Raw genomic sequence first — 15724 nt, forward strand, 5'->3', positions numbered from 1 at the left:
GCAGATGGCAGGTTAAAGAAGCCATAATTAGTTCTCTCGTCAGTAACACTTAGGAGTCTACAGGTTTCTGTACTTCAAGTACAATAAGTCATCTTGGGAAGTACTTTCATTCAGTACATCTAATACTGCAAAGGTCAATTCATTGCTAGCTAGGCTGCTGTTAGCTTTCATTACTGCTTTTGATTTTTTTTACATATCTAGTTCCAAAAATACACAATGGATTTAATGCCTCATACTGGCAAAAAAGATACATGATGAGCCAAATAGTATTCGTTTAGCTTAGTGAACTTTGTAGAAAGAAAGCAAATCAAATAGTGATTGAGGTCTACTGACGAGTCAATTTTTCAAGCTATGTGGATGGATTGCAAAGTACAACCCATTGGTGACCTTTCAAATTAGGGCAGAAAGTCTATCAAAAATATAACAATATGTGCAGGACCCCTGATCAAACTTCAATATATGTGCATTTTTATAGAATGTACTCTACTGGTTTAGAATCAATATATATAGAACATTTTGAGTAAATGCCTTGCCTACATTTTTCTCACCCCACAGTCAGACTCCATGTTGCTGCTATATTGGTTTTCCAAGTGTTTTCTCTTCTGACAACATCTGTCATTGTCCTACGTTCCCTATTGCCACAGCAGAACAGACTAGCAGATTCACTTTCCCATCTTCCTATATTTTGTGTTTCTGAATTTTGAATTTTTCTTCTCTGTTAAAATCTGTGAGCAGCAACTCTTAGAGGAGTAACATCTCAAAAATTGCTACAGTTAGAACACAGGGGATGAAGGATGATGTTGCTGCCCTGTGCACAAGCTGCTGAAAGGCAACATGATAAAAAAAAACAAAAAAACGCACTGCCTTTATGCAGCCTACTCACACTCTAACTAATCTAACTAAGAGTAAAAACCACGCTTCCACCCTAATAATCCAAATGTGGAACCGTACTAACTACAAGCACGACAGCCAGTATATATCTATATACCTGATAATGCACTATATGCCTGATAATGCACTATATGCCTGATAATGCACTATATACCTGATAATGCACGACAGCCAGTATATATCTATATACCTGACATTACTCACTACTACCCACATTGGATCTCACACCTCCTATTACCACTCAACCTAGATTACGGTCTACCCACGCTAGTAAAAGTATTTTATGCTGTGATTCTATCTTACCTACATCTAGGGATACAAGCTTGTTGATATTAAATATAAAAAGTGCAACACACAGTTCTAACACACAATATGCTGAATGTTTAATATACGATACAGTCACCGTTGTGTATTATATGCATGTCTGGTGCCCAAAGCACAACAAAATAAAGAATTAAAATAAGACAGTTTATGTATCTATCTGGAATGGGTCATTTCATGCAAAACTCACTGGAAAACAGATCCACAAAAAAAAGACAGTTATCAAAATAGAATAAGATGTGTTAGGTTTTTCTAAATAATTGCATATAAGGCATGTATTGCACCTTTAAAAGGGCAGTCTAGCCAAAATAATCACTATAGCTCATTGTAGTTTTATTATTTTTTCAGAAGTTCCCTGGCCCCGTTACATGGTAAGTAGCCAAATGATTTAACACTTACCTGAGTTCCCCAGGTGCCTACTGCTGTGTACCCTTCGGTGATAGCACTAATCATAGGGCAGGTTCCTACTTCAAATCTGATTACATCAATTCTGACTAGGTACAGTTAAAAAAATTGGTTCAATCTGTCCAAAATAAAATTTAGTTCGTTCGACAACTTTCGTCCATGAAATCGTTTTAGGAAATCAAAAGGCCTTATATTTTCCCACCATTTAGTTGACAGTTCAAGTGAGTAGAAATAACTAGTGATGTCGTGAACATAAAATTTTCCGTTCGTGAATGGCGAACGCGAACTTCCGCAAATGTTCGCGAACAGGCGAACCGGGCGAACCGCCATAGACTTCAATGGGCAGGCGAATTTTAAAACCCACAGGGACTATTTCTGGCCACAATAGTGATGGAAAAGTTGTTTCAAGGGTACTAACACCTGGACTGTGGCATGCCGGAGGGGGATCCATGGCAAAACTCCCATGGAAAATTACATAGTTGATACAGAGTCTGGTTTGAATCCATAAAGGGCATAAATCACCTAACATTCCTAAATTGTTTGGAATAACGTGCTTTAAAACATCAGGTATGATGTTGTATCAATCAGGTAGTGTAAGGGTTACACCCGCTTCACAGTGACAGACCAAACTCCCCGTTTAACGCACCGCAAACAACCGCAAACAGTCCATTTGCACAACCGCAAACTCCCCATTTGCACAAGGTTGGATACCAAGCTAGCCATGTCCCGTTCCTTGTCCTCACTGATGTCATTGAAGGTCTCTTCCTTCACCCAGCCATGTACAACACCAAGGGTCCCCGAAAGGTGACAACAAGCCCCTTGGGACGCCTGCTGTGTTTGGTCTTCCACCTCCTCAAAGTCACCTTCCTCCTCTGACTCCTCTTCTTCAGACTCCTCTCTCTGCGTTGCCTCTCTCTGCGTTATTATAAGGTGTGTTAAGTAGTACTATTCCTATCAGTTGGTCCTCCTACTTCAAATTTGGGGGACTGCGCATGTAGTCTAATGTGCCACCAGATAGGAGTGGTGTGTTAAGTAGTCCCCCTCATCAGGCCTTTTTTAGTCGAATGTATTGCCCACTGTCAGTCCCTTCGGGATCCATCCCTCATTCATCTTAATAAAGGTGAGGTAATCTTGACTTTTTTGACCTAGGCGACTTCTCTTCTCAGTGACAATACCTCCTGCTGCACTGAAGGTCCTTTCTGACAGGACACTTGAAGCGGGGCAGGCCAGAGCTTCTATCGCAAATTGGGATAGCTCAGGCCACAGGTCAAGCCTGCACACCCAATAGTCAAGGGGTTCATCGCTCCTTAGAGTGTCGATATCTGCAGTTAAGGCGAGGTAGTCTGCTACCTGTCGGTCGAGTCGTTCTCTGAGGGTGGACCCCGAAGGGCTGTGGCGATGCGTAGGACTTAAAAAGCTCCGCATGTCCTCCATCAACAACACGTCTGTAAAGCGTCCTGTCCTTGCCGGCATGGTCGTGGGAGGAGGAGGATTACTTTCACGTCTTCCCCTGTTAGATTCCCATTGTGCTGTGACATCACCCTTATACGCTGTGTAAAGCATACTTTTTAATTTATTTTGGAACTGCTGCATCCTTTCCGACTTGCGGTAATTTGGTAACATTTCAGGCACTTTCCTGCTTATACCGGGGGTCTAGTAGCGTGGACACCCAGTACAGGTCGTTCTCCTTCAGCTTTTTTATACGAGGGTCCCACAACAGGCACGACAGCATGAAAGACCCCATCTGAACTTTCCCCCTGTTCTTCTTCTCTTCTAGCGAGCACCCACGTGACTTCCACGGACGCATCGTCATCATCAACCGCTTCACTTGTATCTGACAACTCAGCAAAGGAAGCAGCAGCGGGTACAACATCATCATCATCACACCATACGTCCATGTGTGTAATGCTAACTGACTGAGACATATCCCTGTTATCTACATCCTCTGGCAATAATGCTTGTGCATCACTCATTTCTACCAACTGATGTGTAAATAACTCCTCTGACATATCAAGTGAAGCGGCTGGAGGAGGATGGTGCGTCAAGATTCCGAGCGGAAGCTGTAGAAGAATGGGTGTCCTGTGTTAGACAGTCAACTAGGTCCTCAGAACTTTTCAAGTTCAGGGTACTGGGCATTATTCTAGGGCCAAAGGGAATCACAGCACCATGACCACGATGGCCCCTGAGGGGTGTCCTGCCTCTGCCTGTCATTTTTTTTTCAATTAGTGGTACTATGCGTGCAAGCTACTGTGACAACAGATATGAGTGGCACTGTGCACTGGCAGAAGTTGGCAGAGTAGACGCTGTAGGCCTGACACACATGCTTGCAGACAACTGCTATTCAATCTATTACAGTCAAAATTGTATTTATTTTTTAAATGTACACTACTGTTACACCAGATAGGAGTTGCACTGGTGTGACACTGTGCCCTGGCAGGCCCTGAAACGCACACGTGTGAAGGAAACTGAATGCTATTATATTACAGTCAAAAAAGTTTTTGTTTTTTTAAATGCAAGCTATTGTGACACCAGATATGAGTGGTGGCACTGGGCAAGTGGCACAGTATACACTGTGAGCATGACACACACGCTGGCAGGCAGGCAACTGCAATTAGATTACACAGGAGAAAAAAAAGGGCTTTTTGGGGTGCTGTCCTTACAGCAGAGATCAGATGAGTCCTTCAGGACTGTAGTGGTCACTGAATACACTAGCCTAGCTATCAATTTCTCTATTAAATCAGCAGCAGCACACTGTCCCTCCTCTCACTAAGAATGCAGCTTTAGAATGAATCTAAAATGGATGCTGTCCAGGAGGTGGGAGGGTCTGGGAGGGAGGGTCTGCTGCTGATTGGCTGGAATGTGTCTGCTGACTGTGAGGTACAGGGTCAAAGTTTCCTCAATGATGATGAATAGGGGGCGGACCGAACATCGCATAAGTTCGCCGTCCGTGGCGAACGCGAACAAGCTATGTTCACCAGGAACTATTCGCCAGCGAACCGTTCGGGACATCACTAGAAATAACCAATAAAGGTTAGGAGGACAAAAGAATTTGTAGAATATGCATATTTTCTATATTTAGCTCAAGAGAGAGATTTGTTCATCTTTTTTTCCCCATCATTATACAATTACCTCTATGGTGCCACAGGAATAACTTTGAATTGCAAAATAAACTAAACAATTTCTCCATTTTCCATTCCAGTTTTTCGCACATGTCAATGTGGCGCTTTGGAGTTATAGAATTTGGACAACCTAACAATTACCTATAATTGCAATGAATTTCAAACCAAATGCTGAAATCCTATCCTGGCCATACTTGGATGGAATTCATTGAATGCATGCATCCAAAAATGCTGAAATTGATATATCTACTGCAGAAGGAGTGTTTCTGCCTTAGATGCATCAAAATAAAGAATCTGGAGGCACCTGTGGGATCCAGGTAAATGTCAAACTGTTCCCCCGTGCCAGGGAAATCCTGATACCATGACCACTACAGAGGCTTATAGTAGCTATATTGCCTTTACTGCCTATTTAAATAGTAAACATTACCAAAATGTCAGATTTTTTTTCTAAATATTTTGAATCTGATCAACAGGGCATTAAAATCCCCTTTCTTATAGATGCCAAAAAACTGAACAGTTAAATACTTTGAATAATCATCAGATTTTTTAGATTTATTTTTTCATTTTATAAAAACTAATTTAAATAATCGATTTACTCACTTCCGCAAGTTGGTCCACACCGCTTGCTGTTCTGGCCAAGGTTACAAGGTCATTTTGCATTTTATCCACCCATTGTTTAATCCTGTAAAACAAAAAAGTGCAATGTGTTAAACTGTTCTGTAAAATGTAAATAAAGGTTGCCTCTTACAAGAACCATTAGTGTCTTAAATTACATTATTTGCATTTACACAAAACAATTATTTGGTCCTAATGCTTGAGAAATATTGCAAGACAGTTTTAAATATATTGCGCTTGGCATTAGAACAGTGTGAAATGTTACACATTGACAACAAAAAAAAGACAGCATTCTCAAATAAAATCTGGTCTAAAGAATTCAGGATTTGGTTTAGCAATTAAAGTCTAAATCTATGTATCATACCCATTAGAATTTAGGCAGTGGTTAAAGAGCTGTAAATCCCCCAGTTTTGATTCTATTGCAGCAACCTTTGCAAGCTCCCCTCCTCTACTTCTTCATGTTCTGTGGCTGTCCAATCACAGACTTCCCAATGCAGATGTCTTTGCAAGGCAAGTGTTCTGGGTATTTTCCTGCCTCTTGAGTTTAGTTCCAATGAGCTAAGTAAACCAGGAAGTAACAGGACCTGTTGTCTGATTAACAGCCATTTGGCTGTAACAAGGTTAATTATAAAGGTGTCAATTTCTCTTGAAATCTGTACTTTTTAGAAAAGGAAAAAAGGGGATAAACTCTGTACACATAATGCTGTCAATCAAACTAGTCTTTGAACGTAAAACTGTTTAACTCTAGTTGAAATTATAATTGATTTTTTTAGATTGATTACTAATATTATTTAGTCACACAGTATGAAAAAGCAACATCTACACTATTTTTTGCTGCCCTGCCTTGCTTCTGTGAAGAAAGCAATCCACTCAAACTGTTTTAAAGACAAACTTAAGGGGCAAAAAAAAAAACATTTACAGGTAATCTGTTTTTATATAACAATATACTTTTAAATCCTAATTATGTTAAATGGAGCAGAGTTAAAATAAAATAGTTTTAAATATAGCAATAACAATGAATATAAAAAAAAACTCCACCCAAACAGTTGTAAAAAAAAAGTTGAAGAAGAATGGAAGAAAAACATTTACAGTTAATATGCCCTTATATAGCAATATACTTTTGCATTGTAATCATTTTAAATGGAGCAGAGTTAAAATAAAAAAATGTAAATACAACAATAAGAATAAATATTTTTTTTTTAAAAGCCCTCAGCCCAAACAGATTTAAAGAAAAAGTTGAAAGAGAATTGAAGAAAAATAAATTACAGTTAATCTTTTATATAACAATTTACTTTTAAATCTTAATAATCATAAATGGAGTTAAAATAAAATTGCTTTAAAAAGCAAAAAAAAAAAAAAATAATATATATATATATATATATATATATATATTGTTGCCTGCTTATTGGTTCCTTCAAGATTTTATGCCATGCAATCATTTTACATATTAACATTACTTAAATGAGCCCGTTTTCACATATTGCACATGTATTAGAAACACATCATCATTGTGCACTCATCATTACATTTTCCAGTCAATAGGAAGGCTTCTTATTCATTTATTTTTGAGTATTTTTTTTTTTAGAAAGGCTGCCCCTCTCTTTAGTGCTGAGGTCCTACTCAAACAAGCAGCACTGCAAGTTGGGTTATCAGAATATGTCTGTTTACTAAACACTTAAATGCCATGAATTAAAAACTGAGCTGCACAGTTTAGGAATACGTGCTGACCTGCAAACAAAGTTCACCTCTGCTACAGTCAGGCCTTTCACAATTTTGCTTTACAATTCACTCAATATAGTGTTTAGAATATCTGAGAATATGTGGTCTAACTACACTAAGAGGCCACTTTTTTGTATCCAGCACCCAGGTAGATGAGCCAGTCATATTGTGGGTAACGTACAAAAAGTATTGTGTTCTGTAAAGGCGATCTAAAGTACTAAAGGTGGAGCAGTCACCATGGAAACAGCAGGCACATTGCATTGGCGACTCTACCCCTTTTACAGACTTGTAACACTTTTCAAAACAGATCCTTTTTTACATAACTCCCTATGTGTTCAGCAAAAGAGCAGATTCTTGTTGTTCTGTGACTTCTGGTGCCATGACGCTGCGGGCTGCCTAGAAAACACTAAGGGCAAATGCATGTTTGGTGAACAAAATCTGTTTGCGAGTGTGCCAATCATGTACACACATTTTTGATAGTGAAGAGATTGTTTTTCAATAATACTGATGACATTTTTATTCAGTGCTTTGCAAACAGTCGAGTTAAACATTAATATAGTGCATCACATTTCTTTAAATGTTGGACAAACTACTGACTCATGCTTTTGTTTATGCACAATTCCTTAGTAATATTGTAAAGTGAGAGATTCCATTTCCCTAAGCAACCAATTCTTATTGTACCACTTTTACTATGGTCTGATGAATTTAATCTCAGAAACCTAAAAAAAAGGATAAGAACATGTTTTTCAATTATAAAGCAAGTAAACAAACAAACATTGTTTGAATCTGATACATTTTAAAATTAATGCTAACATTAGTTTCTAATCATTTTAAAGCTCATTTTAATAAAAATAAAATGGATTTTTTCCATCTATTTACCAACTGAGATCTTAAACAAGGTCTTGAACGTACCACTGTAATGTTTTAATTACGCAATGCTGTTGGGAAACTAAACAATAACAAATTCTGTGTTTATAAAACCAAATCAACTAAAGCAGCCTTAGAGGGAATAAGAAAATATAGGAAATTGAGTTTCACTGAAAAAGGCATTGTCAACGTCCAAAAACAAGGTTACACTCCTGTAAAAAAGGGCTTGTCTTCTTTCTTAGCTAGGGCAAAGGAGATATTGCTATAAATATTCTATACTTCATTTTGGGAAAGTAGTAAACTTGTCAAACTAACAAAAAATTGTTTTTACTTTAGTTTATTCTTAGTCTGCTGAAATGTTGTTGTTTTTTTTTTCAACAATCAACATTTGATAGCAAAAGATCACATATATGATATGTATAGATGTGTTTTTTTTAATTTATAATCTGATCAGTAATAATACAATAACACAATGAGCAAGGTTTACAGTCTGACCAATAAAGAAAGAGTAACAAACACCAATGAGAGGTAAATCTCTGTTCTACAGTCATCGTGATTCTCTGTAGTTGTGTTGGTAAGAAGCATTTCTCTCACACATGAAAAGCCCTTGTTGGATCAACATGTAAAAGACTAGAGTGCCTGATTTATTTTAAACACTTTTTAGTTGTTATTATGATCACTTATGGAAAGACGGCACACATGTGAAAACATTTGTGAAATGTATACAACTCGTCTGATGTCTGTGGCATTACTGGTTTAATTGTGTAGACGACAACAATAAAATGAAAGATTTGCATGTTAATCTCCCTGTCTAGAAATCATACACAATTCTGTTGTACCTAAAACTGTGTTATACTCACTATTGCAAGTATGTTATTGTTTTAATTCCTGCAACACCCTCCAATTCCCTCTCACAGATCTGGCACTGCTAGGCTATAAATAGTCAAGAGTCCTGTACTACTGGGGAATACTGAAATGTGTTTTAACATTCTGGTAAACATGAGCTAGGGGCAGCTTCATATTTCTGGCTTTGAAAATGCAGATTATTTTTCTAAATTACAGGGAAAAGACCAATATTTGACATTTATTTTCAGCGAGGGGTTACATAATATAGTGTGAATATATTTACTATTTTTTGCTCAGAATAATTGCAATACTAGAACCTTCAATTTAATTATAGACATATTACACACTATCTATCTATATTACATAAACGTTGTTCATAATAATAAAAAGCTCTCTAGCTAAATTATAACTGGTCCAAAAACTGAGGCTAGAGGGTACATAATCAATCTAGAACAATTAAAAAATCACCTTCAGTATACAGAACAAGAGGATGCCCTCTCATAAATACCATCAAAAATTATATAGACAGCTTCACAAATAAATTACTAACAGTGATTTATAAATAGATAGTATTTACAGTATCTACACATACACAAATATATAGAGTATATTATACACACACACACACACAAACGTTAAGGAGGGTAGATATGGGAAGAGGAGAACAAAGCTGAATACCCAGGCCTCTTAAAAAATGCAGAGTACATGATACACACTGCAGTATTAAAAGGTAAAAAGGACAGAGGCTTGGCAAGATTGGCAAGATACGGGAATCACCTGTACATGTGTAAGTATTATGATGCAATGTCAAATAACAATAGCAACAGATACAGAGTCAAGGTCAAATGTCTGAAGCAAGAAAGGGTACCATATAAGAGTCATCTGATCTGTCATGAGTGGAGGCCACCAACATCTCTGCTGATTTAATCTCATCAACATTGCTAAGACAATCGCCAAAAGATGGTGGGAAGTTGTATTGTGTTTGTTATCACTACACTATACTTACATATTTTACTGTCATATATATTAGTGCTGCTGCGCAAGATGTCCTTGTACATGCCTATTCTCAACCTTTACAGATCTTCTTTGGTAATTTTCAGGAGACACAGAGCACGAGTTCCTATTTCTTTCCTATTTCTATGAACCTTGGTTTGCATGAAGATCCACATTCTTGTTTTGATCATGTACCCAACCAGTGTGGATTATACACATGGGTTAGAGAGATCAGTGCATACTTTCCTACATGATGTCAATGATCACAAAGCTCTATTAGTCTTCCCCTGATCCGAATACCATGTCTGACCGCTGCTTGAATCGGCCCACAATCCCACCATTTGACCTACTACTTCAGCTAGTAATCTTGTTCCACATTGCATTACTGACAGACTACTTTTCAGCCTGACCTCTTTGGCACTTTTGATATATTACGTCAAATATCTGCACTTACACAAACTGGAAGCACATCCAAAGGCATAAAAATAAAGATGTGTGTTGACATCAGTATATGTAAAGCAAGAGTCAGAAGCAAAATATTGTTTCAATGAAGGAAACCTGTCACTTTTTTTCCTGATGCCCTGACAACCATCAGAGAATCTCCCCTGCCAGCCCATGCAGGACCAGTGGTATCCAAGCACGAGCCTTGATGTTTGCTTTCACGTGCAGGTGGGAAAATCAAATATCTCCCTCACCGGCCCACTGGCACTTAAATCCAGGGAAACCTGGGGGCTTTAGTCTGCAGCCTAGGAATGTTCATCTTCCAAGCTTGGAGTGCTGCCGCGTTTACCATGGCAACGCTCTGACAGTACCGGATCTTGTGGGAGGTAAGAAGGGAGGGAGGATATAATGCTTATTTATTTAATAATAATAATAATAATAATAATTATATATATATATATATATATATATATATATATATATATATACATATATACACACACATATATATATATATATTTAATATATTATTATTAATATATATTTATATATATTTGCTCCCATTTCCCCCCACACATACATACAACATAGGCCTATACTTCCCAATTCATTCTCACACATACACACACATTGCACCCCTCACACTCCCTCCCTCCTCTCACAGTAATCATTTAGAGAAAGTTCAGAACTGTCTAGTTTTAGTGTTGGGGGAACCATAGAGCTGGACACTAGGAATCACAACCATGCTTAATGCTTCTTCTTGGCATGCAGTTGCACATTAAACAGGCATCTTGTGCCAGGATATGACATCACATCATGGCACCCACACTGCCAGTCTCACTGTTATACATTGCTTGGCATTCAGAGATTTAAATGTGGTAGCTGCTTCAATTACAAAGCATGTTGCCCAGGGCTGATGCTCAGCTTGCCCTACCCAAAGGGCAGGCCTGTCTGACTGCGCCAAACAAGGATAGAAAAGTATGGTGTTACTTAAATTTGACAGCCTATTAACTAAGCACAGCAGAGAACTTTATACTTCATTAGTTTAGTAATCCAGTTCATGAAAACTACTCAAATATAATTGCACTTGATATCAACTATTCAATATAAACCATCAATGATTTTTTTATAGCAGTTTATAGGGGAATTTGTGTTCAGTTACCTAGACGGAAAATAAAACTTTATCAGTACATCATTTGAACCAAATTATTAGCAAATGCATATATCATACTTTATGTGAGGGTTTTCCTCTGCTCTCTCTACTTAGGTATTTGCATCCCATTTATGAGGTTGTATCAATCTACCAATTGTAAGCAAAGAAATATTAGATAAAGTTTAATTTTAGCATCTACCTTTATCAGATTTTTGAGGTCACATGGTTTTCTCGTGTGACATATAATGTGCTATCAGTCTATCTGATCAACCAACAGACAAACTTTTCCACCCAGTGTTGTGAGGACTGATAAAATGTGCAGTACTTGATCACTACATGTGAGTGTTGTGTATCCACATAAAGATGATACATACTCTTTTCAGGTGGATCCAGATTACTAGGTGCCTGTAGAAATGAAAGTCTTTAGATAATTTCCTGCCCAGTAATGCATCACATTATAGTAAGCTGCAAATAGACCATATCAAATGCCAGGCATACAACAGTGGTATGTTTGTGTTTTCCATTTAATAGCTAACACGGGAACTAAATTACAATACAGATGTATATATTTATATAAAGTAGACATACCATGATATTTGCCTAAGTGTATTTTGAATTATAGTAAAAAAACAGATTCTACTGTTTAACATACACACCTATAATGAGATGTTTTAAAGTGTATTTCCTAAACCTACTGTATGCTTCTACTGTATAAAATTAAGTATTATGTTCATATACATCTTCTGAGAACAAAGATACCCCTAATATATGTTGTTGCTACTATATAAGGCTACAGCACCACATAAGAGACCTGAGCATTTCAATTTTACAATTAGAATTTATTTTTTTTTTAATTCTTTATTTTGGTTGCGCAGGTGAGTACAATAACAATACAGACGCCACAACAGCGTGCTCGTGTATATCAAACATTCAAAACATTGGCATGGGCATTAGCGCATTTTTTGTTTTTTTGATTACAGGCTTATTTCAAAAACTGATCTCACAACATTGGTTGAAACAATCACATATGCTAAGAGTCATAGGCTTTATAATTTCAACGTTATGCACTAACTTAGACGTCGTGTTGAGGGCAGGTAAGTAAATACGACAGGTCAGACAGTCCGGCAGTATGGTGTTTAGAGAGCTGCTAGTTAGCACAGTATGTTCAGTTAGCTCCTAATCTGTCCTGCCTCGATTATGTTAGTAGATATGCCATGAACATGCAGGTTTCCATAGTTGTACCAGAAGCTAATAATCAGGCACACTCAATTTTTGAGGAATCTAATCTGCATACATATTTAAGCACAGCAGCGGTCTGAGTGTGATGATGGTTAAGTAGGTTAGGCCAGGATATTCAGGTGGAGTAGGTACGATACACAGAAAGAAAATAAAACCCAAATAAGAAACATATTGCCTATATTTGTGGCATACTGTCCACTATGCTCGATTGAGACCTCACACTAAATATGCCTAGGGAAGACAAAACAGTGTTACTTAGGCTAAACAAGCTAGGCAGGCTAGACAAGACCTGAGTGATTATGAGTGTACATGTCAATACTGTAATATTTAATATTTACAGGCGAAGCCCTACTACGCAGCATAACTTCGGCTTAAAGTGTTTCATTAAGCTGCAAACCGGCTAGACCTATTCGTCGATCTGGTAATATCATGGGATAGGCAGGCTTACTCAGGTAACACTAGTTGATTACCCAGGCTAGCGCGAAGCGCTAAGTTTATAGTAGCGATGTGTGCGAGGCCCAGAGGCAACCCTCAGAGAGGAGCCGGACACCTATCTCCCAGCCCATGATAAATCAGCGTATATCTGAACGGATCCCCTGCAGAGGTTTCTAGTCGGAGTGTGATATATCTAAGCCGTTATGTGTGGGTAGGTTAATTAAACAGTACGTTACAAAAACAGATCATAAACAATCTATCATTCGCCTTCCGCGGGGATGTGGGGCATGAAAAATTAAAATTAAAATTAGAAATTGGCGGGACATAGTCCTCGATGGCTGCATTGATGTGATAGCATGACAGCAGTCCAGGCCGCCGTGCGGCAGGGAGAGTTGGTGAGTGTCAGCCTACACTAGTGTTCGGCTCTGGCCGGGCACATTCCGAAAAGTCCCCTGGGGTCTTGGCGTCGCCGAGCATGGTTGCTGTTCTAACAGTAACGGCAGGTGTATGACAGTAATTCCACCTAGTCTATGCTCCATTATTAGGTATATACAACGTGTGAATTAGGCTGAGGGCAACACAAATTAAGCCTACTTGAGAGAGGGAGAGGAAATAAACATGAGGGAGAAACAAGTTGGGTGCCGTGTAGGCATGCAAAATAGGTGGCAGGTTATCTAAAAGTAAGTCTGATGCGTGCTTTGGGGCGCTATACTAATGTATAAAGACTCATGGAGGTGCTGAAACATTTGGCAGTAAACAGTAAACATTTAGTTGACAGTGTATATTACGTGAAAGTTCAATCTCGTCGGAAAGTCTCTTTTGAAGAGGTTGCAGTGCAGTATGGACAGCGTCCATAGAAAAAGAGGCTTCAAGCTTGTACCCCATAAATGTCCTCTGTTTAGGTGGTGACCGCGGCATATGTGACCGGCGTGAGGTTCCGAGGAACGAACGGGGCGCTGGTTGCCGGGTTCCAACTGTGAGTCGGAGTGGTAGTGGCTTTGGGGCCCGCCTGGAGAAGTGAGTCGCATGTTAGGCCCAAAGTCTGTAGCAGGTCTGCTGCATCCTGTGGGTCGTGGATTAGGTGGATTGTTTCTCCACGTTGCCCTTGGAGTGAGCTGGGGAACCGCCAGCGGTACGGAATGTTATGTTGCTGGAGTGTGGTAGTGAGGGGTCGGAGTGATCTTCTCCACGCCAGGGTGCCCCCTGACAGGTCCTCGAAGAATGTCAGCTTTGCGCTCTCAAATTGTAAGGGGGTTTTTCCCCGGAGGGCGGTTAGGACCGTTGCCTTGTCTGCTCCGTTTTTAAAGGTAAGTATAGTGTCTCTGGTGGCTGATTTAGGGGCTTTGGCTGGTTTTGGGATCCGGAAGATGTTTGTGGGTATGATAGAGGTACGGTTACCTGAAGGGAGTATGCTGGTTAGGAGGCGATCGATTTTACGTGGGACTTCTGTCTCCGGCAGCTCGTCCGGAAGCCCTCTGATTTTAACATTGCATCGTCTTTTCGTATCCTCCTGGGCATCCAAGCGCCGTTCCAGCAATGCGTGTTTATGGTGCAGCTCTTTCAGCTCGCCCCGCAGCGTGGCAATAGTGCTCTCGTGCTTTTGGGTGGAGGCCTCTAGCACCGTGATACGGCCTGTCAGGCCTTGTAGTTCGCCCCTCAAGGCCGCGGTATCAGTGAGGATATTATGTTGTAGGTCCGCCAGCAGGGCTTTTAGCACCCCAGTGGTCACAAGCTCGGCATCAGGGTCCTTCTTTGCAGTGCATGGGGTTTGCTTTGGCTTCGGGTCAGGAGTTAGGGGGTAGTCTTCTTCTGCTTCATCGGAATACTCATCCGAGAAGTCCGTACAACCTCCGTGGAGCGCCGCCATATTGGCTTCGCTCGGGCCGCGTGCTCGCCTCCACATTTCCCCGATTGTGAGTGCTGGGGCTGTCATTTCTGTCGCCTTCTTTCTGTGTTTGCGACCCATTTGTCGTGTGGGATACCTGCGTGCAGGCTGCGGTCAGCGGTGGTAAGTTTTGATAATTTAAGTGTGTTTTTTTCTGGTTTCAGCACGGAGCTCCTGTGATGTGCGACTGTTCACCTCGATACGCCAACCGGAAGCCTCTACAATTAGAATTTTGATAGATATATTTTGATGGAACTTTGTCTAATTTTGTAGCATAATAGAAGTTTGATTGTGCAAATCGCCCCATAAAGGCCTACCATTTGTGAAAGTAGACACTGTAGAGTATATCATATGTTGTATATTGTGCCTGTAGAAATGAAAGTCTTTAGATAATTGCCTGCCCAGTAATGCATCACATTATAGTAAGCTGCAATTAGACCATATCAAATGTCAGACATACAACAGTGGTATGTTTGTGTTTTCCATTTAATAGCCAACACAGGAACTAAATTGCAATACAGATGTATATATTTATATAAAGTAGACATACCATGATATTTGCCTAAGTGTTTTTTGAATTATAGTAAAAAAACTGATTCTACTGTTTAACATACACACCTATAATGAGATGTTTTAAAGTGTATTTCCTAGACCTACTGTATGCTTCTACTGTATAAAATTAAGTATTATGTTCATATACATCTTCTGAGAACAAAGATACCCCTAATATATGTTGTTGCTACTATATAAGGCTACAGCACCACATAAGAGACCCGAGCATTTCAATTTTACAAT

The 15724-nt window shown here is 39.2% G+C and overlaps 1 protein-coding gene across 6 annotated transcripts in view; it reads right to left on the reverse strand.

The window, feature by feature from the left end:
- The window catches only part of CACNA2D1 (calcium voltage-gated channel auxiliary subunit alpha2delta 1), a 699121-nt gene that overhangs the window by 601489 nt on the left and 81908 nt on the right, over positions 1-15724 (reverse strand). For all 6 annotated transcript variants that reach the window (XM_063448181.1, XM_063448183.1, XM_063448182.1 and 3 more), the window contains exon 2: positions 5337-5418. In XM_063448181.1, the coding sequence (XP_063304251.1) occupies positions 5337-5418 (82 nt within the window). The remainder of the gene's footprint in view (positions 1-5336; positions 5419-15724) is intronic.

Source organism: Pelobates fuscus, chromosome 3, assembly GCF_036172605.1.
Source record: "Pelobates fuscus isolate aPelFus1 chromosome 3, aPelFus1.pri, whole genome shotgun sequence".
NCBI classification, from domain to species: Eukaryota; Metazoa; Chordata; class Amphibia; order Anura; family Pelobatidae; genus Pelobates; species Pelobates fuscus.